This window comes from Amblyomma mixtum, chromosome 9 (assembly GCF_055824585.1).
Source record: "Amblyomma mixtum isolate Tamu chromosome 9, ASM5582458v1, whole genome shotgun sequence".
Lineage (NCBI taxonomy): Eukaryota > Metazoa > Arthropoda > Arachnida > Ixodida > Ixodidae > Amblyomma > Amblyomma mixtum.
Window position 1 is genome coordinate 104,009,428 of NC_143020.1, and position 25,185 is coordinate 104,034,612.

A 25,185-nucleotide genomic window follows, 5' to 3' on the forward strand; every position below is an offset into this window, starting at 1 on the left:
CACAACTTTGAGTCATCTATCGCGGTGTGTTCGCCCGAACCTGAATTATTTATATCTCAATATGCGGCTCATTTTCCCATGTATCGATCACACTGGGCAATGCTCCTGCGCTTGTAGCGCCAAGAAAGGCACCAACGGCAAGCTCCGCAACAGCTCACAGGACAGGAACCCTACCTCGTGCTTTCGGTGGCTATGACAGCTTCTCCGCAGAAAGGGTAAAATCTATTAGTTAAGCAGACGATCAGGTGAGTCATGGAGGTAAAATTATGATATCGGTATATTTTCTGATGCGTTAGCTCTGGTACTCGCATTACTCAAGGCCGCGTTAGTATGAAAAAAAGGTCATTCAAGTGGGACCAGGGGGTGGTACCATTGGCACATATACTGTGGACCACCTAATTGGCATAGAATGTTCGGAGTAGTATCAGACGATTCAGTGCATTACGGAGCGTAAGGTAACCAGTCGAATCAAAGCGTAGCTTGTCACAGGTATTCGCATCGACAACCTTTGGTTCCCCAAACCGTGACTTCTTGAAACTTCAAACGTCCATTACGGCCAAACTAATTGACGTATGAAAATTCGAAGTGCTGTCAAACGATTTGTCTTGTAATAAGGGAGTAATTACTCATTGACATCCACCCGAGTGCAGCCATACGGCTACAAAGAAAAGCTGCGCAGCTTTCTCAGAAACTTCGTAGTTAAGGAAAAATTCGTCCTGGTCCGGTTGCCGTCCCGGTTAGCTCAGTTGGTAGAGTGACTGCTCCGGTGAAGCGGTGTTCCCGGGTTTGAACCCCGGGCAAGGACGAATTTTTCTTTAACTACGAAGTTTCTGTGAAAGCTGTATAGCTTTCCCTTGTAGCCGTATGGCTGCGCTCGGGTGGATGCCAATGAATAATTACTCCCTTATTACAAATCTACTCCACCTTGGGGGATTCCCCTAAAACATTTGACCAACAAACGATTTGTCTTCCTGCGCTCTATACATTCGCACCAAAAAAGTTGAATCCGGATATAACGAAAAATTTGTACCGGATATAGCGAAGATGGCTAATGACGCAATATTCGTCCGATACTGCTAAAGCTCGATACTTGTGCGCTGCCTCAGAGTTTTGTTCTTCTTGTTCGCATGCTGCGTAGCATCTGCGCTGTTCCCCAACGAATATCCACTACCACTCTGACGTCAAACTACCGTAAGAAGCCCACAATGGCCAGCTCAATGGCCGAACGCTTCAAGCCTTACGGATGGCTGTGCCGGGCGGCGGGCGCCTTCTACATACAGAACCTGCAAGCCGCCAACACCGACGACATGGTTATCACGTGGAGGTCCTGGTACAGCCTCTACTCCCTCGTCTGTCTCCTGGCCTTCAGCATGGGCGAGCTGGTCTTCGTTGCGAACAACATGCGCCACCTGTTGTCCACGGTCCGTTACTTCACCAGGTCCCTCGTAGTCGTCATTCCGGCCGTGGTCATCGTGAAAGTGGTCGTGAACATCGCCAGCGCCATCTTTGGATCCTGGGCCATGCTCGAGTTTTTCAAGAAGTCCGCGGAGTATGAGAGGCGGGCCGGGTTCGACCGCAAGGAACACCGCTACGGATGCCGGGTCTCGTATCTTCTGAGGTTCGTTTCTGTACTGTCTGTGAAAATGGTCGCTGACTAACCTGAATAAATCTTCGACACACACATTTTACTGGCGGAAAACTCGCAAGGATCGCGAAATGAAGTGGAATAATCTGAAAAAAACAATTATACAATTGGTTGGCTTGTTGGTTTATTGGGGTTTAACGTCCCAGAGCGACCCAGGCTATGAGGGACGCCGTAGTGGAGGGCTCCGGAAATTTCGACCACCTGGGGTTGTTTCAGTGCACGTTAAAGAACCCCAGGTGGTCGAGATATCCGGAGCCCTTCACTATGGGGTCTCTCATGACCTGAGTTGCTTTGGCACGTTAAACCCCAATAAACCAATAAACCAACCAATTGTATAATGTTTTTTTAGATTATTCCACCTCATTTCGCGATCCTTGATCGTTTTCCGCCAGTAAAATGTGTTTGTCGAAGATTTGTTCAGGTACCAAAGAGCTTTGAACTGCAAAAGGGCACGTTGTTGAGCTGGTTGATATAGTAATGCGGCAAAATATGAACGGTTCAAGTTCGATATCCGGTATTTGTACATAGTGTATATTGCCGCCCTACCCCTAACCTTTCTTCTATCGTTCCGCCCTTTATTTCCCTCTCCCTGTCATTTTATTCACGCTAGACGTAGCTCAGATGCTTCAGGTTTTGATGGCAGATGCTGCGGCTAGCAACATCTGTTCCTTTCATTTTTATTTTTATTTTCTATTCACATAAAAGTAGCCGCTAACAACAACAACAAATATGAACGACTCCACATATAAGCGACAAGAAATAGACGGGCACAGACAGAGCCACCGCCTAGGATAAGGAGCAGAACTTTTAAGAGCGTTAACTGTCACTCATCACTTTTCGAGAATTCGTGCGGTCTGCTGAGATCACAGCGCCATCTGTGGCAGCAACTACTCATCACCTTTCGAGATTTCGTGGGGTCTGCTACCATCCTGAGATCACAGCGCCATCTGCGGCAGCAACTAGAAAACAGCACGTCTCGCATCGAGACTTGTAGCGCCATCTAACATTGTAGAAACAACCTGCCGCGTGCCAATGATGACGCCATGGTCCAATGTGGTGGAGAGAGGTAGAACTATGTGAGTATGACGTCAGTGAACGAAATGGCGGCATAGTTTCGGGGAAATAAACGTACAAATTCGTGTTTCCATTGGTGTACCTCCGTTTAATCTCATTCACATCAATTCTAGTAAACCAAACAGCTAACGCTCGTTACTTCAACGTTTTCCAGACGGTGGCGGCCTTTTTTTGACAAACAGTATAATACATACCCTTATTGATACGTATCTATGGATGTAGTTGCGTAGGTAGAGGCAGTGTGCAAGTTTTCGCGAATCAGTAGCTCAGCAACGTAAGTGCTTTGTCCGCCGACAGCAAACTCATATCCCAATATTTTTTTCACAACGTCCTGAGCTGTGACACCGGACAACACTGCGTCTACACGTCTGCTTTGTTGTCTTATGCCCTTATCGCCCTTTTCATTTTGCTATGTAATGTATTTGTACTACGACTCGATAATCCAATGAGACCTCGTGGTCTGCAGTGTGCGCTACAGTTGTCTATGACAGAAGTAGCCCTTCGATATTTAAAGTGGCGATTGAGAACGCTCCAACTAAAATTGCTGCTCCGTTCTATCTGTTAGCGGTTCTAGACTGCGAAGGCACAGCGTGATATTGCTCTGTTTGAGAAAGACGGCATAGTTAAAGAAAAAAGAAGTCGAAATGGAATGGCCGGTTGGTCCGATCGTACGTTGGTCAGCGGTACTTCGTCCGCTCGTCCGGCGACACGTTGCCGGTTGGGGCAGCAATTCCAAACTTCTTGCGACAAAACTGAAGCAAAAAACTAATTTATTGAAGACGAGACCAAAACACAACGAACTTAAGAAAAAGGCGGTTTAAAGAAAGGCTGTCAAAAAAGGCTGTTTAAAAAAAGGGCTGTAGAAAAGCGGCCGAGACTGAGACTCGGCGCGCTCGTCCCGCTCTTTGTTTGCAGCGGTTTTTATCCCCTCGATAATTGGGCGGAGCTTTAATAAACCGGCTCTCGCCCAATTCCAACCAATACTGCTGCAGTGGCACTGCGCATACAAGTAGGCGGAGCCCAGTGCACGCCAGAGCCCGACTCTGGAGGCGCCACTGCTTAGCTAGACAGTCGGGGGTTTAAGGAGTCGTCGACCTTATTGTCCCCCACCCCCACTTCTATATTTGTCAAGGGATCCTTTCAAGGGGTCGTCGGCCCCTTGGTCCCCGACAAGGCTGTCGCGGTCTTTCCCGCAGCCTTGGACGGCATCCGAAGCGCGCGACCCGCTGTCGCCATTCCTAACCCCTCCAGACAGACACGGTAGGGGGGAAATTAGCTACTGGCGCCATAGGTCTCTACCTTAACACCTCCCCACCAAGAATGTTGGGTGGACGCTCGCCGTACACACAACATACCAAAGCGCTCAAAAGTGCAAAAGACCCGGCCGTGAACAGCAAAAAAAAAAAACCCAACAGCACAAGAGACCCGACCGTCAACCGGACTCTGTACTAACGACATACAAAAAAGGAACGCTTCTGCGTCCTACTAACAATGCAGAAAGAATGCTAAGGAAGAAACCTCCAGGTATGCGGATACAAGCCGAATCCTTAGCTTGCACATTTCAATTGCAGGTAGACCTGCACAAATGAAACCCTCTGGTAAAAACATAAAATCGTGCATGCAACAGCACTGCAACATTACTGTAGAGTTCCCATGAAGTTGCATATACATCACAACATAATCCCGACGAGGGCAAGACAAACATCATACCACGGCGCTCTTCTTCAAACACGGATTATGTGTCAGCACAAAAGAAAACAGTGCACAGAACACAAAACAGCACACCCGCATGATCATGTCCAATTTTCAGTCTCTTCACTGTGAAGTGTCACATTCCACCACGTTCCCCCACTCTCACCCACTGCCTCATCGTGTGCTCAAGCCACAAGGCATTTTTGCGCGTACCGCAACCTGGCAAGAGTGGGTTAAGGCTGTGGCCATTAGGTGTTTGTCGCTATCCACCAGGATCGAACACGTCACCTGTTCGCATGAAAGTGAACAGTACGTGCCGCAGCGTGCACAGTCGTCGCATTCGTCCTTTCCAGTTGCGTAGCTCATCTTCTACATCGGCGGAGCGGCCGCCCGTGCGTGCATATGGGGCGCAGGTCTCCGCGAAAGCCTCTAAGCTCTCGTTCACAAAGGGCCTCTTAAAAGGTGGCACGGCCAGCTCAACCAGTTCACCATCAGCGACATCTGAGTTTGCGATCCATCTGTTGCGCAAAACCGCAAGGTGATCGCGGCATGGGTCGCGGTACGACCCTGTCAGCGGCGGTTTACTTTCGCCTCCTTCAGGGAGTAAGATGAATTCTTCGTCGTCGTCACTGCTCAGACTCCATTCACCTACCGCCAAACTCATTGCGGCGTTACACGAATCTGAGTTTTCTAGCTCGGAATAGCCTCGCCTACCAAGCTGTTCTGCAGGCTTCTCCGACACCGCTGTGGGTGCCACGCATGGTGTTTGAACACACATGTCGCTTTCATGAAACCCTGCCTCGCATACTGGTGCTTGAGTTGGCCACAAAAGATCGCAGTGGGCAACCCGGCCGGCCGAGCAGTTCATGTCGTTTTGCTCATCGGTGCCATTAGCGCCACTACTAACATGTTCGGCTGCCTCGCCAGAGTTGGCTTGCACAGTTTCATCACGAGACGAATTTTTACCTGCAATGTCCGAGGAGCTCGCCTCCACCTTGGGAACCAAAGCCTGCTTTCCTGTGTCAACGCTCGTGGCTGACAGCACAATGGGCGGCTCCTCGGCGCTAGTGATCGCTTCACTCTCTGCAGGAACCACAGGTTCCTCCTTGCTGTTCTCAAAAGGAATGCCGCTGCCGCTATCCTTTTTCTTCGCTATCTCGATCAGCAATTGATCAGCGCCTGTCGCGCTATTAGAGAATGCCTTTGTCTGTGCCGGCTCCGGCAGCACACTCGCCGCTCTCCGTGAGCGTTGCTCCTGCTGAATTCTCTTTCTCTCCTGCCGGAGATTCTCTTCAGCTATTGCCAATTGGCACTTCAGGTCTAGTATGTAAGCGTCGCTTCTCTCCTTTTCTTTGGCTCGCTCAGCCTCTGACAGTTGTGCGCGCTCATGTCCACAGCGATAGCCATACCCACTTCGCCAACTGAACGTATCCATTGTGCCCTGGTTAACTCTAACCTTGCGGCTCAAGCACTCCCGAGGCAAGTAAAGTGAGAATGGAGAAACTCACTCATCATGGCACTTGATCCGTGGTAGCAGCAGATCTCGTCCTAGGGTTCAGAAGTGAGTCCGGATACCCGAGCTCGCAGCAGGCCCATCACTTCCTCCCGGCAGACGAAGTTGCACAGTGCCGCCGAAGTCGCGGCGCTTCGCTCCGTCGGTCTCGCTTCGCTCGCTCCTCGGCACTGTCGTGGAGTCTTGGCTCCGAGGCCTCTCCCAAAGAAATCACCTCACTTGGACCTTGGTCCCCGGGGCTTCTCGCCAAGATGTTGCCCCGTCAGGCTTCCGGAAGGTACTGCCTCCAACCGCTCGCAGAAAGCCGCTCGGACTATCCTGGGTTATTGCGGCACCAGTTAAAGGAAACTGTCGGAATGGAATGGCCGGTTGGTCCGATCGTACGTTGGTCAGCGGTACTTCGTCCGCTCGTCCGGCGACACGTTGCCGGTTGGGGCAGCAATTCCAAACTTCTTGCGACAAAACTGAAGCAAAAAACTAATTTATTGAAGACGAGACCAAAACACAACGAACTTAAGAAAAAGGCGGTTTAAAGAAAGGCTGTCAAAAAAGGCTGTTTAAAAAAAGGGCTGTAGAAAAGCGGCCGAGACTGAGACTCGGCGCGCTCGTCCCGCTCTTTGTTTGCAGCGGTTTTTATCCCCTCGATAATTGGGCGGAGCTTTAATAAACCGGCTCTCGCCCAATTCCAACCAATACTGCTGCAGTGGCACTGCGCATACAAGTAGGCGGAGCCCAGTGCACGCCAGAGCCCGACTCTGGAGGCGCCACTGCTTAGCTAGACAGTCGGGGGTTTAAGGAGTCGTCGACCTTATTGTCCCCCACCCCCACTTCTATATTTGTCAAGGGATCCTTTCAAGGGGTCGTCGGCCCCTTGGTCCCCGACAAGGCTGTCGCGGTCTTTCCCGCAGCCTTGGACGGCATCCGAAGCGCGCGACCCGCTGTCGCCATTCCTAACCCCTCCAGACAGACACGGTAGGGGGGAAATTAGCTACTGGCGCCATAGGTCTCTACCTTAACAGGCATGTTGATTAGAATGCATTCAGAGAGGAACTACTTGTTAAGAGCCAATTCGCTTGCTAATGATGGTGACGACTATGAGCTTTCTAAATGTATAATCCTCCTCCTATGTGCCGCCGCGATGGCTCAGTGGTTATAACGCTCGGCTACTAACCCGAAAAACGCGGGTTCAATCCGGCCGTGGCGGTCAGATTTCGATGAAGGCGAAATTCTAGAGGCCCGTGTGCTGCGCGATGTCAGTGCACGTTAAAGAACCCCAGATGGTCGAAATTTCCGGAGCCCTTCACTACGGCGTCCCTCATAGCCTGAGTTGCTTTAGGACATTAAACCCCCATAAAACCCAAAACAAACCTTCTCCCTTGTCTTTATTTACTTTCCAACTAAACGGTGGGTGGCAAATCAGCTTTACAGAGGTTCCGTTTGTCTGTTCATTCCTGCCTTCCATGTATAACCACCTTTCCATTTAAAGCTTAGCTCACTTCTCTATGGTGTAATAATTTCCCGTCAGCTTTTTCCTTTATTCTCGTTTCACCGCAATCTTCACAATACACTATAGTGTGGAAGCATAGTGCTGAAATGTTTGCCACTCATATTATTTTGTTGTCATTATTTATTCGCGAACAGAATATCAAGACGGCTTCTCGGTTTAGTAAGCAAGCACGGCCAGGATTTTTTGTGTAGCCTGGAAAAAGGAGAATGAACGACCTACTAAACAAACAAAAAGAGGAAGTTAATAAAGTAAGGAGAAAATGCCACTTTTATGAAGTCATTCAATAAAGGCTATGGAATATTCCCGTCCCATACCGCATTTTAGAGATTCACGGTTGCTATGTATGGCTTAAACAACCAGCCGTCTTTAAAAGAATGTGCTGAAGTAGTGCCGTTAACTATATTTTTTCTCTCGGTTAGTCGGTTGCACATCGTGGATCATTAAACGGCGCCATAAACGAGGACGACAAAATGCAACATAGAATTAACTGCTTTTTCTTTTCCGTATTTTTTTGCACAAATTCTAGTTTCAAGTCCCAAAATTTTCCAAATACTCCACTCCTTGTGCATGAGTGCGTTTGTATCCGCTATGCACCCTGGTCAGTCCCAAGGCGTGGGTATGTGCCATTAAAGGTTTTACAATTCGACTAGCTTAAAAGATTTAAATGTGTGAAACTTGCAGGTAAAGCATGCGAAGTCCTTTTGGGCTAGCATTTGAAATGGTGACGTAATCGCCCATTAAAATCGCGATGACCTTCAAGCTTCTCCACCGCGCACAATGCCAAGTGGGGAGCATATTGTAGCGTGCAACGCCAAAAAGAACACCCGCGCAGAGACGAAAAACCTGCGGCGGTCCCCTAGTGGTTCGAGCGCGCGCGAGAGAGCCAACTAACTTCTTCCTCTTCTAGCGCATGCGCTACTTCTGTCTCTTCTTCGAATGCATGTATCACTGCCCCCCTCTTCTGCGGCATCGACACGATGCGGCTGGGAGGGAAAAGTCAGCGAAAGGGTAGAACACAGCTGCAGTGGACCGCAGTTCAGTCAGGTAGTTCAGTCAGGTAGCCGGTCGTGGTAAGGCTTCATGCGAACAACGTGTACGACTTCAGTTCGGTGCGACCGGCGCGATGAACAAGCTGTCGGGGCGGGAGCAACTGCATAAGTCACATCACTGATGCGGCGCACTACTTCGTAAGGGCCGAAGTATCGGCGCAGCAGCTTTTCAGAGAGCCCGCGGCGACGAACAGGTATCCAAATCCACACAAGGTCGCCGGGAGCATAACTGACGAAACGGCGTCCACAGTTGTACTTAGTGGCGTCAGCCTCCTGTTGACGGTGGATGCGCAGGCGGGCCAGTTGACGCGCTTCCTCAGCACGCTGAACGAAGGTATCTACGTCGATGTCAGCGTCAGAGTCGCAGTAAGGGTCGACGGGCAACATAGCATCCAACGGAGTGGTCACCTGGCGACCGAAGACAAGCTGAAAGGGGGTCAGTCGGGTTGTTTCCTGCAGGGCGGTGTTGTACGCAAACGTTACGTACGGCAGAATGGCGTCCCAAGTTCGATGCTCGACGTCAACGTACATTGATAGCATGTCGGCTAGTGTGCGGTTGAGTCGCTCTACCAACCCGTTTGTCTGCGGGTGATACGCCGTAGCACGTCGGTGGCTCGTGTGCGTCAGAGTCATCACGGACTGGGTTAAGCGGGCCGTGAAAGCAGTTCCCCGGTCAGTAACAACAACGGCGGGTGCTCCATGACGCAAGACAATGTTGTGGACGAAGAACTGCGCCACTTCAGCAGCAGTGCCTTTGGCAAGAGACGTGGTCTCAGCGTACCGTGTGAGGTAGTCAGTCGCAACGACTATCCAACGCTTTCCAGACGAAGACTTCGGAAATGGGCCAAGGAGGTCCATGCCCACTTGATGGAAAGGGGTCTTCGGTGGATCGACGGGGTGAAGAAATCCGGCCGGTTTCAATGGAGGAGTCTTCCGACGTTGGCATTCACGGCATGTTTTGACGTAGGCCCGCACCGATGGGAGTAACCTGGGCCAATAATACTTTTGTCTAATCCGCGCGAGTGTACGGCTGACTCCAAGGTGGCCGGCGGATGGTGCATCATGACAGGCACTCAAGATCTCAGACCGCAGCTGTGATGGTACGACGAGTAGGAACACTTCTTCGCTGTTGGCAAAGTTGCGCTTGTAGAGAACACCAGACCGTAAAGTGAAGGTGTGAAGCCCTCGAAGAAAAACACGCGGAATGGGAGCTTCACTGCCTTCGAGGTAATCGATGAGCGGCGCCAACTCCGTGTCCGCCCTCTGAAGCTGCGCCATTTGGGTGGTACTAACAGAGCCCAGGAAAGGAAAATCATCGGTGGTTTCTTCGGTATTGATTGGGATAGGCGCGCGCGACAGACAATCCGCATCCTGATGCTTGCGGCCAGACTTGTAAACTACTGTTAAGTCGTATTCTTGCAAGCGTAAGCTCCATCTAGCCAAGCGTCCTGAGGGGTCTTTGAGGCTCGCCAGCCAGCATAAGGAGTGGTGGTCGCTTACCACACGGAAGGGTCGTCCGTAGAGGTACGGTCGGAACTTGCAGATGGCCCATATCACTGCAAGACATTCTTTCTCCGTCGTTGAATAATTGGTCTCGGAGCGCGTAAGTGTCCGACTAGCATAACTGATGACCCGTTCTGCACCGTCTTGCCACTGGATCAGTACTGCACCAAGGCCAACATTGCTGGCGTCAGTGTGGATGTCCGTGGCAGCATGCTCGTCGAAATGGCCGAGTATCGGAGTGCTTTGCAGACGGCTGCGAAGCTCGACAAATGCAGCCTCTTCGTCGGTCCCCCAGAGGAAGGGCGTGTCGTCACGGGTCAGTGCGTTCAGCGGTTCCGCGATTTTCGAGAAATCTTGAATAAAGCGCCTATAATAGGAGCACAGGCCTAAAAACCGGCGAACGGCCTTCTTGTCAGTTGGGCGTGGAAAACCTGAGACGGCAGCAGTCTTGTCAGGGTCCTGGCGAACACCTTGTGCGCTGACAACGTGACCAAGAAAGCGAAGTTCCTCAAAGCCAAAATGGCATTTCTCGGCTTTGATGGTGAGTTGCGCGGATTTGAGCGCTTGTAGCACAATGCGCAACCGCTCCAAGTGTTGGTCAAAGGTGGGCGAAAATATAACGACATCGTCCAGGTACACCAGGCAGGACTGCCATTTCAAGCCGGAGAGGACAGTGTCCATCATGCGTTGGAAAGTAGCCGGTGCTGAGCACAGACCAAATGGGAGCACTTTAAACTCATAGAGGCCGTCAGGCGTCACGAAAGCCGTCTTCTCCCGGTCTCTCTCTCGTCCACTTCGATTTGCCAGTACCCGCTTTTAAGATCCAATGACGAGAAGTATCTGGCGTTCCGCATTCGGTCGAGCGCGTCATCTATCCTGGGCAGCGGGTAAACGTCCTTTTTGGTCACGCTGTTAAGTTTCCTGTAGTCCACGCAGAAACGCAGAGTATTGTCCTTCTTTTTGACAAGAACCACAGGCGATGCCCACGGACTGGTGGACGGCTGAATGACATCGTCTGCAAGCATCTCGGCAACCTGATTCTGAATGGCTTCTCTCTCCACCGGGGAAACACGATATGGGCGCTGGCAGACGGGTCGCGTAGTCTCGTCAGTGATGATACGATGCTTGGCGAGTGGAGTTCGGCCGACCTTCGAGCACGTAGCGAAACAGTCCGCAAATTCTGCCAAGAGGGCCGACAGAAGATCCCTCTGAACCGACGGCAAGGCAGGATTTATTCTGACTGACTGAAGAACGTGATGTGGGCCAGCATACTCCGGAGAGGGTCCTCCCACGGTGCACAAACCTGGAACCTCAGCAACGTCGTGGAGGAAGGCAATAGCCATGCCTTTGGCCAGGTGCTGATATTCGTTGGCAAAGTTAGTCAGGAGGACGTGGGTGCGGCCGTCACGTAGTTGGACGAGACCTCTGGCAACGGCAAGTCCCCGCTTAAGCAGCAGTGGACTATGGCTGTCCGCTAGGCCCTCATAGTCATGAAAGAGGTCGTTCCGCACGAGCACCAGAACACTGCACCGCGGCGGCACCGTGACGTCGTTCTCGACAATGCGCAGAGCGTTGCTGCAGGGATCGCGGGAGTCAAAGCGCGCCACGGCCTGTTTGGTCGAGAACGTGACACGTGCCTCCTGAAAGTCAATCACAGCGCCGTTCGACTGCAGGAAGTCGATCCCCAGAATCAAGTCTCTGGAACACTCGGGGAGTACGACAAATTCACCAACGTACGTAAAACCACTAATCCCAACTCTAGCCGTGCACTTGCCCACAGGGGAAATTAGGTGGCCACCAGCGGTGCGAATGGGGGTCCCCGTCCACGGTGTAAGAACCTTCTTAAGTTCTCCAGCGAAGGCACGGCTCATAACAGAGTAATCAGCACCGGTATCGAGCAGCGCGGTAATGTCAGTGCCATCAATTGTCACACGCAAATCGGATGCAGCGTATCTGATACTGTCGCTGCCTCTCTCTGTCCGGGTATCGTCGGCTCGAGGGTTCCGCGATGGAGGATCTTGACACGTCCCGACGTCAGCGGCCTTACCTCCAGAGGTCGCTGGTGTTAGTTTTCCCGACGCGGACTCGGCGAGCGACGGCCAGCAGAGCTACTCTGGCGGCCAGGGCTGGAAGCGCGATAACGGAGAGGCGAAGGGGAACGGGACTCGCGCCTTCCAGAGTAGGCAGGGTTCTGGCGTGCCCAGAGATGCTGTGCAATCTCATGCGGTCGTTCGCCGTTCTGAGGGCAGGGTGCGTCGGGATGGAAACCGCGAAGGCCCACTTGGCGGTACGGACAGGCGCGGTAGAGGTGACCAGGCTCCCCACAGTGGTAGCAGAGAGGCCTGCGATCCGGTGTACGCCACAAATCCGACTTGCGAGGGCGTGGCCCAGCTGTAGCAGATGCGGTTGCAGAATACGTGGCGATGTTACTCACGGAGGTCGACGGGGTCACACCGTAGCCAGGCACGCTTGCGTGACATGTGCCGATGTTGCTCACGCCAGGCGTTGGGGTAATGGGACCGTAGCCTGTCGTGCGACGTACAACAGATGCGTACGTGGGTCGGTCATCGAACCGAGATGGCGCTTCGGGGACAGGAGGTGCCTGCGCAGCCTGTCGCACCTCGTCCCTGACAACTTCGGACAGCGCTGCCAGCGGCGCAGGTGCAACCTGAGGCAGATGGATCCGTTGCAGTTCCTCCCGGACAACGGAGCGAATTAGTTCACGCAAGGTGTCTGCACTGCCTCCGAGACACGACGAAAAGCCTTCGGGCACCCTGCAGTTGATGTCCCGGTTGTACTGGCGGGCCCGTTGTTGCAGCGTCGTCTCCATCGTGGTCGCCTCGGTTAGAAATTCCGCCACCGTGCGGGGTGGGCTGCGCACGAGGCCCGCGAACAGCTCCTGCTTAACCCCACGCATGAGATGGCGCAGCTTCTTCTCCTCTGTCATGTTGGGGTCGGCGCGCTTGAAAAGACGGGTCATGTCTTCGGTGTACATGCGCACGCTTTCGTTCGTGCGCTGATTTCGGGAGTGCAGCGCAGCTTCGGCCTTCTCCCGGCGGTCAGCGTTGGGAAACGTAGCCAGGAGACTCCGGCAAAACGTCTCCCAGGTGGGAAGTGTAGCCTCGTGGTTTTCAAACCACGTCCGAGCAGACTCTTCCAGGGCAAAGTAGACGTTATTCAGCTTCCGCTCGTCGCACCAGCCGTTGTAGCGTGCGACCCGCTCGAACGTCTCCAGCCAGTCCTCAGCGTCTTCGAACACGTCACCGTGAAAAGATGGCGGTGTTCGCGGTGGGTGGCAAAGGATCGGCGCCAGGGGCCTGGTGTCAGCGGCCATGGCAGTTGGACTCGACGGTAGAGGCTGGATCGGCGGCTGGGTCCTGGTGTCAGTGGCCATGTCAGTTGGACTCGGCGGTCGAGGCTGCGTCGTCCTTGTTGGCGGGGGAAGGGGCCCAAATTCAGGCGACTCTCCGCGGAGACGGCGGCTGGGTCGCTGGTGAACCGGTGTGAGGTCCGTAGTGACGCTGTACGGAGTTTGCAGGTCGGGAAGCGTACCCAGCACTGCTCCACCAAACTTTAGCGTGCAACGCCAAAAAGAACACCCGCGCAGAGACGAAAAACCTGCGGCGGTCCCCTAGTGGTTGTTGTTGTTGTTGTTGTAGCCTACGACAGAATGGCACATACCCACTCTGGGGGATCGGCCAAGAATCGGGTGGAAAAGGTTGGTATTCACCTGTACGTAGTAAAGGCAAAAGGAAAGCACACGGGAGAGGAACACCGGGGGAGTCAACCACAAGAAGGGCACGGAGAGGATGAAGAAAAAAATCAACAAAACTGAAAAATAATAATAATAATCATAATATATATATATATATATATATATATATATATATATATATATATATATATATATATATATATATATATATATATATAAAGGAGATTGGATTGAAGAGAGAGAGAGAAAGAGAGAAAAGAGAATAATTCGAAAAAAAAATGAAGCATAAAAAGAAAATACTGAAAGCTTTAGCAAGGAAGTCGATGAGATTCCAGCAAGAAATTTTGAACAGCGGCACAGACAGACCTGTGGCTGAACCCAAGTGTGGTGGCACCAAATGATAGCAAGTGTGGGCTGCTCAAACTGAGGCCAAGTTGCTGTAAGGGCAACTCCAGCAGTCTTCTTCTCAAAGAGGTGAAACGACGACAATGGAGCCAAAAATGATCGATAGATTCAGGCTCACGGCAAAATGCACAGAGGGGAGATAGTGGTTCGAGCGCGCGCGAGAGAGCCAACTAACTTCTTCCTCTTCTAGCGCATGCGCTACTTCTGTCTCTTCTTCGAATGCATGTATCAATATGATGACGTCATCGAAGGTATCGGTACATTTCTAACGCATAAACGCCCGCTTTGAAGGAAAAAAAAAACAATGTCACCGAGGGCTAAGCCCACCGAACGTTGTTTGGAGCATGAAACGAGGCACGGCAGGGTGTGGCTAACGGCAGCGGTAATTTGAAACCATACCTTCCGTGACGTCACACTGAACTTCCCCGCACTCCTCCGGTGCTTCGAGGAGAAGCGCAAAATTCAATCGCCGGTTACGTCACTATTTTAAATGCTAGTGCAAAAAAACTTGACATGCTTTACCTATGGCCTATATAGATCTGAATCCTTGAATATCGCGAAGGACACCATAATCATCATCATCAAACTACAGGACCTTCCTGTAGTTTCTGCGTTGCTTCTTTGCCAGCCATTGTTTTCCGCGTTCCTTTATGTTCATGATGATGGGCAGTCCGGAAAGCGGTGCACTTTTACAAAAGCGACAGATAACCGTTGCTTACCACGTTCCAAAAATTCCAATAAGGAGAGGTATCAGGCAGGGAGACACGATCTCGCCAATGCTATTCACCGCCCACTTACAGGAGGTATTCTGGGGCCTGAAATGGGAAGAGTTGGGGATAAGAGTTAATGGAGAATACCTGAGTAATCTGCGATTCGCTGATGACATTGCCTTGCTAAGCCACTCAGGAAATGAAATGCAAAACATGATAAGTTAGACAGGCAGAGCAGAAGGGTGGGGCTAAAAATTTATATGCAGCAGTGACCGCTGATCCGGATCATGAGAGGGAAATAACTAGAAGAAGAATGGGGTGGAGCGCATATGGCAGGTTCTCTCAAATCATGAATGGAAGTTTACCAATATCCCTCAGGAGAAAAGTATACAACAGCTGTAACTTACCGGTACTCACCTATGGGGCAGAAGCGTGGAGGCTAGCAAAGAGGGTTCAGCTTAAGTTAAGGACAACGCAGCGAGCTATGGAAAGAAATATGATAAGTGTAACGTTAAGAGATCGGAAGCGGGCGGAGTGGGCGAGGGAACAAACGGGGGTTAATGACATCCTAGTCGAAATCAAGAGGAAGAAATGGGCTTGGGCAGGGCATGTAATGCGAAGGCAAGATAACCGCTGGTCCTTAAGATTAACGGAGTGGATTCCAAGAGAAAGCAAACGCGGCAGGGGGTGGCAGAAAGTTAGGTGGGCGGACGAGATTAAGAAGTTTGCGGGGATACGGTGGCCGCAACTGGCAAAGGACAGGGTTAATTGGAGGTACATAGGAGAGGCCTTTGCCCTGCAGTGGGCGTAGTCAGGCTGATGATGATGATGATGATGATGACCACGTTGAATAGCGGCGTTAACTGGACATTGGAGCATATCTCAATGCACTCACTTCGAAATTTTGTAACGCAGATTCTTCATCGTGGCTTCCTTCCTGGTTCACCAAATCGCCAACGCGAACATCACTGTGAGGATGCTGGACGCGGCGGGAAATTCTTTCCTCGAGTTCGCGCTAAAATCTGGCATGCTGTTGTTCAACTTCCTCTTCTTCATCTACGACATGCTGCACTTCATCGTCTTAAGACCGTGCTGCGAAGGGCTCATCAGCTACGTACTTCAGGAGCAAAATACGCTCAAGTCTATCCTGGAGAACGACTACGTGTTCGTGGCGAAGCTGTCGGGAGTCACAGAGTTGGAGAGAGTCAGGATGAACGTGGCATCCATCGCGAAACTGAGGAGGTTGCTCAACGGGATTTGGCAGTACTCTATCATGACGTCCGCTGTCGTACTCCTCGCCATGTCTTGCATATGCATCTACACCGTGTTCGACGATGGCGTACCGACGGACCAGCTTCTTCTGACCATGTCCTACTGTTTCTTTTCGACCGTCGATTTCGTTGACATCGCCCGTCTGAGCCAGACAATGGCCAACGAGGTAATGAAAAAGGTAGCCCTCGGGCTAGTTGTTGTTTTTTTATGCTAGCAAAACAGCTAAAAAAACATGGACAAAGATAAAATGTGTACACACAAGGCGTTTTGCTGTGTCCACTTTGTGCCTTCGTCTGCGTCTTTTGAGCTGTTTTGCAAGCATGAGGAAATAATACATTAACAAAGTTTTCGATATAGATATTCAGATCCGCGATATTATCCATGATTGTTGATTAAAGCTTGGCGAACGGGCGGTTACTAGAATTTAAAATCGTAGCATAAACACGACATCTTAAAGCTACAGCTACTACCAAAATGAAATCGAACGGTTCGTAGTTAAAATCAAATTTTTTTCTTTCTGTTGCACATGACTTTCAAAAACAATACTGGTATTCTCATTAAGCCCCAAAACTACTTGAAGCTGCATTCTTTAGTATCACGTGTTGGAGCCTAACGATGGCAAACCAGATTCGAATATGTTGATGAATTTTTGAACTTTTCTGTTGAACATGCGGTACTGTTGCAAAGATGAGCACGCTAAGCCTTGACGGAAGATAATTCACATTCCAGCTATAGTATCGAGACGGTATATTACGAACTTGCAGGTCTCCGTAATATAAAATTGAACACTTTGTACTCAAGCACAAAACTTATTTGTACATCGGCGTCTGACTTGCAATCTAAAGTGGAGGATCAATATTCCAGAACAATATTCCCAGTTCATGTTGCCTGAAATCGAGCGTAAGAGCAAAGCAGATGCTTATTTGAATGGGGCAAGAAACGTGTGAATATGGAGTAACGTTTGGGGGTCAGGTTTTTCCCAAGTAGACTTTTTGGCGCATCAAACCTTACGGCCGATGGAGTAATGTATAGTTTAGTTTCAAGGGTGAGCGAATTTTTAGGGACCTCAGACCCAAAGTTTCGGTTTTTCTCCAAGCTGGTTAACCTCTGTAAAGTGATGATGTTCACATGCTTCACAGAGCCTTTGTGTTTTTGTCAAGGTTCAACGGCTGAAGGAAAGCTTGATGAAGGTGACAATGTTCCACGACACGCCTGTGCAGTTCCGTCAGGTAATGTGAAACTTCCAAGTTGTCGCGCCCATTTCAGTGGCTTCTTAACAAAAAAATAAAAAGTGAATGCGCACCGCGTCTGCACATCCGTACTTATTTTCAATGTGGAAAGTTTTGCGGATTGCAAAGCATCAGGGTTTTCGCACGTGTTGACCTTGTCTTGCATATTGAAGCGAACTGTTCATTGTTTTCTTTTTTTCTTTGCTTATGTTATTCATTCATGGCCACTTGTAAGCAGCCTTACCGTTTTTCACCTTGCGCGAGAAGCGATCATATTCCTCTAGAAAAATTTTGACCGTGGGAAATAGTTTCTATGGCGTTGGAGAATGTTATCAGTACTTTTCTCGCCTTGTGTAAAATTCCTCGTCGCTTTTCAATAAACGCAATTGAAACTGGTGCGGATTCTGATAGTCGACGCCTCCGAGTGCAAGTTGCTGCTGTTGCCCCCGCCGAGTAGCTGAGTTGATTCTAGGCAAGACTTAGGCAAACAGTTTTTAATTTACACCATTCGGCCGTATTTTGTCGACAACATTCGCCGGGATTGTCGTTATATACAGTGAATACAGACATAAAAACTATCTCCTTATATACGCGCAAAAAAAAAAGCATTCCTCTTTTACTTATGTTCCACGCAGGTTGCATATTTGCACAATTCACTCCGTCCGGAAGAGATGTTTCTCACTGGAGGAAATTTTTTCAATCTGAACCTGCCGCTTCTGGTGTCCGTAAGTGTTGTTTTTTTTTTTGTTTTTTTTTCGTTTTGCGCAAACATTGATAGATGCAAGGGCTGCCTGAAACCTTATCTTATTGTCGTTTTTTGAAGACCTTGCACAAAGCCTTACCAAACCTGCGTACAGATCAGCATAGAAACCAGCATACTAACCCTCTAGTATCGCATTTCAATTTCGAGCAGTCAAGGAGGAGGACGGAATTATGAAGTAAGAGACGATACCGGTGGGACGTTGCAAAAAGCGCATATACTAAAACGATATGGGATGTGGTACGTAGTGTGTAACGTCCCACCGTTACACACTTCTCCAGTACGGCTGTTGGAGAAGCCGTAGTGGAGGGCTCCGCCCTTATAGAAATGGTCTATAGACAGTCTATAGACTTCTCATTGACTCTATTGACTTCTTATAGATATTGCTTTTTGTCTGTTCATAGTCAATAGACTGTCTATAGACAAAAGTTTACTAAAAGTGTATGGCCATAAAAATATATATTGTCTCTAGACTGCATATGCGTTTGTATTGCCTATAGACTGTTCTGTAGGATTTGTCTATAGACAGTCTATAGACTTTAGAGACAGAAGTCTACAGACACTCTATAGAGTGTCGAAAACTTTTTCGTAAGGGCGGGCTAATTTTCACCACGTTGTATTTTTTTAAGTGCGCTGCCATCACACAAAAAATACACTGAAACAAAATATAAGCATAGATAGGGAAGTATATTATTCGCAGTGTTCGAGTATACTTATTCTGCTGATACACCGGCAGGTCTGCGTATTCTCCGTAGGAGTGAGAAGCGGCGTATCTTGTATGATTTATGATCGAAGACAGATAAAAATAATAAAGCAGCAACTAATTTCAATCTCCATTCTCATAACAAGATGTGGCTGACTGTATTCACTACGCATACATTCTGATTTAATTCGGTCGTTGAGTGTGAATATTGCGCATCTCGTGAACATATTTATAGCAGAAGCGGACATGTTTTTCGTAATCGCTGACTGAAAAGATAGCACCTGTTCAGATGTATATGAACTTGCACCTTGAGATGTAACTTTATCATCAAGTTTATCTAGAAAAGCTGCTTGCGTTTGTAGTTCACAAAAATTGAGTTTTCTTTGCTCTTTTCAAGGTTTGGCAAATCGGAAACAATAAATGAGTTCGCGTGATCTCAGTGATGCGTTGTAGCATACCGCCGTTTGTGTCTCTTTGGAGAGCTTTGTAGCTCTTGTATAGACGTCATCAGAACTTTTATTGCATAGGTAATTATTATGTGTTGAGTTTCGTTAATGTTGCTTCTTTTATGCAGCATTCACGTGTCTTTAGTAACGCAGGACGTTTCGGCATTTAAGTGAGGAGGTCGCTGAAGACTTGAAACTAGAAAACAAGAAAGTTGTCTCCACCCGAAGCACGTGTATTATATATAGCGGATGTCCTTTCAGAACAACACCTGTCCTTCTCGGTACGACTGAAGTGAGTTTATACACTGAGAACTCAGGGCCTGACCGCGTCGCAGTGGCTCACGACCTAGAAAAATCTTCAAAGCCATTTCACGATTTCTTTTTGAAACAAGTTTGTACAGAGTTTTAGAACACTGACGCTCTAACCCTGGGAAAGACAAATTTCTTTGGAGAAATTATTGCCATCTGAATAGAGCATCAAAAATGGAGGAAGGAAAGGTCAGGAGAGGCCCTCACTATCCTAGCTGCACGCCAGAAAGCGTGCCGGAAGTCACGTGCTTTCGCAAGGTCTACTGGGAGTCTTTGGACGACGGCGCAGCCAATAGGAACGCGGGGCGAAGCGGCGTCGTCTGCTACATTGCCTGCTGCGCGTGCGCAAGCGCGCAGAAATGGCGGCCAAGTAGGAGGGGGGGGGGGAAATCATGGGGGGAGCAGGCTTCAAAAAATGTGACGTAACCGCCTCTCCTGAGTTCTTTCCTTCCTCCATGGCATCAACACTTTTTTTGACATCGGGTGTTTTGTAATCAAGAAAATGACATAAGTTCTGTGTTGCAGCTTGCGGGGTCTGTCATCACCTATTCTGTCATCTTGGTGCAAACGAGCGACAGCATGGAGCATATGAACACTCTGAGATTTAATCGCAGTGCCTCGGAGGCATGAGGAGTCTTCTTTTCGTGAAGAGGTCACCTGACGCTGACAGGATGACTGAATTTTTTTTTAATAAACCATGTGACGTGAAGGTTTTCGAAAATGTTTCTTCTTTTGGCGCTCGCATACTAGCATTCGTCACTCTTCAAAATAAACATGCCTCTAAATCTTGTTTTCACTTAGTCTTTCTTCTGCGTTCTTCTTGTTCCCCATCCAAGCGGTGGTGAGCGCAAATTATGATCTAAAAGCACAGCAACTGTCTCATCTAAGTGATCGTGTCAGTAAAATGGCAAGAAACAAAAATGCTTTTTTTTAGTACGAAGTCCTCCTTCTTATCGGTAATTAAACTAAAGTTTTCGAGTGGTTACAGCTAAGTACAGCAAGCTGCAATCGAATCTTTTATGATATATGCCAGCTTTCAGAGATGTCATAAGAAATCAGAAAAATACCGTATTCATAGCTTCTCCAGCCATGAATCAAGATAAATTCTTCTCTCATGAAATAACGGTGCTTACCTGTCTTGTTGAATCATGAGCTCTTTGTCCCCTTCATTACTTATATTGTGACGAAGACGAAGCTGGCAGTGGCGCGGGACGGAGCGCCCGTGCTAGGCCAGCGGCCATTAAATCATCTCATAGCCATGGTTCACCACGTCTCATTCTTCGGCTGGCCGCCACGTAACATTTGGTGTGAGGTGCTGGGGCCCCTTCATCGCCATCCTGGTCACGGAGCTTCGACGTCCTGGGCCTGCCGTGGACGTCGGCCGTGAGTACCTAGTCAGCGCCGCACGGCCGTGCCCCAGCCCGCCCTACCTGAACCGACCTCGACGCTCACCCCAGCCCCGTCCCCCGCCCGGACCACACTACACGACGACCCAAGACCCGACGGACCCAAGACCCGACGGACCCAAGACCCCACCGACCCAAGACCCCACTGACCCAAACGTGAAGACACCGTCCCCCTGCCTCTGCCGTTCGGTGCGTCCAGAGACCTCGGCCGTCAGCTCCTGGCACCCTGCGGCCCGGATGCTTCGTGGACCGGGACTCATTCTCTCATCTTGAAAAATTTAGCGCGACACACAAGGACAGAAAGAGTAGACGACACGAGCGCTGAAAAATTTAGCGCGACACACAAGGACAGAAAGAGTAGACGACACGAGCGCTCTCATCTCATTCTCTCATCTTTCTCATCGTGGCGGCCAGCACTGCACCATCTTCTACATACTGTTCGATCCTTCACTCAAGACCATCCATCGCCATTTCGCCGTCTGTTCGTCACCGATCGGGACGATCGCTCGGAGGCCCCGGGTAGTGCGACGAAGACGAAGCTGGCAGTGGCGCGGGACGGAGCGCCCGTGCTAGGCCAGCGGCCATTAAATAATCTCATAGCCATGGTTCACCACGTCTCATTCTTCGGCTGGCCGCCACGTAACAATATTAGGCAAAAAAAATAGTTTTATCTCATTCCCGACATCATGCGTCAGTAGTCCTTGCAGTAAAGCTTTGATACTATGATCCAGCCAAGGTTTGCTCAAAAATATCTGGGATAGAGATATCTTTCTACAGTATTTGGTTGAATGTTGCATAAAACATTGTTGACATTTGGTTATGACCTCCCAAACAAACTTGGCCACTCCCGATATTCTCACGGCCCTGGTCCTCTTCCCGCGACTTCGGCGAAGCGGCGTGCGCGGAAAGATTGTTCTAGATGGTTCCAGCTCTCTCGAAAAGTCAGGTGGATGGAGACGCAGCTTGACGCGAGCTGTGGAGCCTACTCATCATCATCATCAGCCTGACTGCGCCCACTGCAGGGCAAAGGCCCCTCCCCTATCTCTCCAATTAACCCTGTCTTTGGAAAGTTGCGGCCACCGCATCCCCCCCTGCAAACTTCTTAATCTCATCCGCCACCTAACTTTCTGCCGCCCCTGCTACGCTTGCCTTCTCTTGGAATCCACTCCGTTACCCTAGAGGACCAGCGGTTATCTTGCCTTCGCATTGCATGCCTCACCCAAGCCCATTTCTTCCTCTTGATTTCGACTAGGATGTCCCGGCGTTTGTTCCCTCACCCACTTCGCCCGCTTTCGGTCTCTTAAAACGTTACACCTATCATTTTTCTTTCCATAGCTCGCTGCGTTGTCCTTAACTTCACATCACCATTTAGTTTGCCCTTAAACGTACCGGGTGAGTTATTACATAAGAGGGGAGGTAACGCATAACTATAACGCAAGAATTGATGGCCAGAACAGAAGCATAAAACTGTCAAAAGGCTCAAATACAAAATAACATTTCCCATGATAGAGTAATGAAAAAGAAGAGGAAGCAACAATTTATGATGTGTTCGATTACACAGCGACTCCCATGCTAATTTTTTTTTACTTTTTTTTTAATTAATTTATTTATTTATTTATTTTTCCCCCCTTTTTGTTTTCATTTTTCTGATTATCAATCTCTTAATTTATTATTATTATTTTTTATTTTTTCTGCCTCTCTTTCAGTCAATACAAAATTGAACCATTCCAGATGTTGCATTCAAAACTGCACATTATGCCGTCCTCCCATCTTCGATCTCCCAGCTAACAGGACCCCTTTCGTTGCGTCGTCCAATCTGTCAGCCTATACCCTATTAATTCTCCTTTTTCCTCTAAAGCTCCTAATCATTCCAACAGTTCACCGCCTGTGTCTTGGCCACTCCCCCGTAGTGGGTATGTGCCATTCTACTCGAGGCCAACCAACCAACCAACCAACCAACATGTTCAGGGAGCTGGTTCCACTCCTGAATTGAAGCGCCGGATGCTCAAGGAGTTGAACAGACGAAAATATGTGCTCACTGGTGTAACTAGTAGAGAATCACGGAGATTGCGGAAGTTGTGGCAAGGTTTACGGAACAGACAGAGGCGAGAAATTCTGCGTCTAAGGGCTAGTGGGCTAATACCGACAGATGTCTTAATACTGTGGATGATGCAGCGAAAGTCATAATTTGAAGACACAAAACGGACTGCGCGGTTCTAGATGGGTTCAGTTTTGTTAAAGAGAATTTCGTTCCCTTTCTCAGCGCCACCGCACGCTTCCAGAATTTTCCCGCCTCCATTCGGAACTGTGTGTACCCTATACTGTCGCCTGTGGTACAAGTACCGCAGCCGCTGCTCGCAAAAATCGCACTACCGAGAAGCGTACCCATCGGCTAATTTTTTTTTACATTCCAAATACAAAATAAAGCAACATTTTCAGGGATACTTTTAAGCGGTTTTCAGCATGTGAAATATATCCCGGACGAGGTGCCCGTCTATTCAAATATCGTTATTCTGTCTGCTTAGTTAAGCAGCACTGTAGCCACAGCTCGGCGCGTCTGGCTCGTAACCCCTACATAAAGAAAAGCACGATCATTATTAACAAGGTGTAAGTGCATATGAAGTACGACGACTGTCATCAAAAACAAGGAAAGGAGATGGGAGTTTTCCTGCGGTGTGGATCAATTGAAAATTAGCAGCGTGGTCCCTTTTTTTTAAATAATTGGTTTTAAAACAGAGGAAAAGACAGCCACAACGCTACTGTTGGGATTCGAACTCGCGATACCTGCGTACTGCAGAGCACACACAGAAAATCTCAAAACCTTCCCCTAGGCTCCCCTTGGTTACAATTAAGGTTCGCTCCCTTCACATGTTTGTATCAACGAGCACCTAATTTCATTTTCCTACCTTTGCCTAGGCAAGTTTTTTATACGCGTCAAACGACAGCGAGGTCAATAGCTTTGGTCTTTTTACAGCCTGCAACCTTCCAATGCACAGCAGCAGTCACGAAAAGATGCAACAAAAAAGCACATTCCCCAGGTGAGGCTCGAACTCACAACCCCGGCATAGCTCACGAAAGCACTGTCGTATAAGTACCGTGCGCTAACCAATTGCGCCACTGGGGAAGTACGACACATGCGTGCTCGAGTGTGCAAGTCTTTTATGACCTATGTCAATCGTGACCTTTCCTACAGATGTGCTCTACGCTCGGGACGTCATCACGGGGTTACTTCTTAGTCAGCGCGACCACGTTTTATTATTAAGGCGAAAGCCTTCAATGGCTCATTTTCCCGTCCGTCCGTCCGGCGTTACATCCAGCGCCTGGGGTGACTCATCGACGAACCCAGCTGAAAGGAGAAAACGAAGGGGCCAAAATGTAACCCCGACGCCAACTTTCATGGATTGTAGAGTAAATAGTTAATTAATTATGGCCAATTATAGCGAAAAAACAAATAAAACCACGAAATGCATCGATATAGAGCGGACCTCAATATATCGACGGCAAAGGTGTGACGTCACATATCCACCGGAAGTCGTCACAGCTTAGCGAAAATTATCACAGAATGGGCGGAAAAACGTCGGATTGGCGTCAAATGAGATTGCAAAATGTGTCTTTAAGCGCAATTAGTACTTAAGATCACCGAAAGATGTATAATTTGGGTAAAATTGCTCTAAAACGAGGAAAACTGGATGATGACGTCACATCAGACGAAAGGACGTCGAAGCAGTGTGATCCGCCGCCAAGCAACAACTGCCGATGCGCTGCGCATGCGCAGCGTGACGTCACCGCTTCCTCTCCCCACGCTCTACTCCTCTCTCGTAAAATGAATTCAAGCGCTGCAAATTCAAATCAGGGCAATGAGTCGCAAACGGCTTTCGCCTTCCCGTACCTAAGAGATAGCTAAGTGCATCGAACGAATTTTTTGTTTCAACCAATCGTGGCAGGTATCATTCGATAATATATCAATTCAGAAAGAAAAAACAATACGTTCCCCAGGTGAGGCTCGAACTCACAACCCCGGCATAGCTCACGAAGCACTGTCGTATAAGTACCGTGCGCTGACCAATTGCGCCACTGGGGAACTTTTTTTTCCTTATTGCATGGAAGAACTTCCGTAAAAAGGGGGAAAAGTGGGAAAGGGGGAAGGCATCGCTTCAAGGCCCAGTCGTATCTGTGCTTCCACCCAGCGCATATATTACGGCGGCCAGGTTTCGCAGGTATCTGCTCTTGAAAGAATTCGCAGCATT

The 25,185-nt window shown here is 49.2% G+C and overlaps 2 protein-coding genes and 2 non-coding genes across 20 annotated transcripts in view; 1 reads left to right on the plus strand and 3 right to left on the minus strand.

Annotated features, from left to right (window-relative positions):
* LOC149330467 (uncharacterized) overlaps nt 1–25,185 on the minus strand; it is a 58,208-nt gene that overhangs the window by 29,168 nt on the left and 3,855 nt on the right. For 12 of the 17 annotated variants that reach the window (XM_089561039.1, XM_089561038.1, XM_089561037.1 and 9 more), the window contains exon 2: nt 14,823–14,918. The exons of 3 other annotated variants lie outside the window; for them this stretch is intronic. Coding sequence is in view for 2 of the 14 variants with exons in the window: in XM_089561022.1 (XP_089417148.1) it covers nt 4,674–5,846 (1,173 nt within the window). In the remaining 12 variants the exon portion in view is untranslated. Of the gene's footprint in view, nt 1–2,209; nt 6,243–14,822; nt 14,919–25,185 lie in introns of those variants that run through there. 2 more of the 17 variants (XM_089561022.1, XM_089561023.1) reach the window with 2 other exon arrangements.
* LOC149330469 (uncharacterized) lies at nt 1,206–20,162 on the plus strand. Its single transcript, XM_089559435.1, has 4 exons — nt 1,206–1,618; nt 15,729–16,251; nt 17,246–17,314; nt 20,058–20,162. Exons 1-4 carry the CDS (start codon nt 1,206–1,208, stop codon nt 20,160–20,162), a joined length of 1,110 nt encoding a protein of 369 aa, XP_089415561.1.
* Nucleotides 23,969–24,062, minus strand: TRNAI-UAU (transfer RNA isoleucine (anticodon UAU)). Its single transcript has 2 exons — nt 24,025–24,062; nt 23,969–24,004 (listed from the first exon to the last, which is right to left on the minus strand). It is a non-coding gene; the product is annotated as a tRNA-Ile (tRNA).
* On the minus strand, nt 24,927–25,019 carry TRNAI-UAU (transfer RNA isoleucine (anticodon UAU)). Its single transcript is given in 2 exon segments — nt 24,927–24,962; nt 24,982–25,019. It is a non-coding gene; the product is annotated as a tRNA-Ile (tRNA).

What these genes read in the sequence shown, in the direction of transcription:
- LOC149330469 (XM_089559435.1), top strand. Translation starts at nt 1,206, where the DNA reads ATGGCCAGCTCAATGGCCGAACGCTTCAAGCCTTACGGATGGCTGTGC. An exon ending in GCCAGACAATGGCCAACGAG is followed by an intron (nt 16,252 to 17,245) that starts GTAATGAAAAAG and finishes GTTTTTGTCAAG; the next exon opens with GTTCAACGGCTGAAGGAAAG. An exon ending in CGCCTGTGCAGTTCCGTCAG is followed by an intron (nt 17,315 to 20,057) that starts GTAATGTGAAAC and finishes TCTGTGTTGCAG; the next exon opens with CTTGCGGGGTCTGTCATCAC.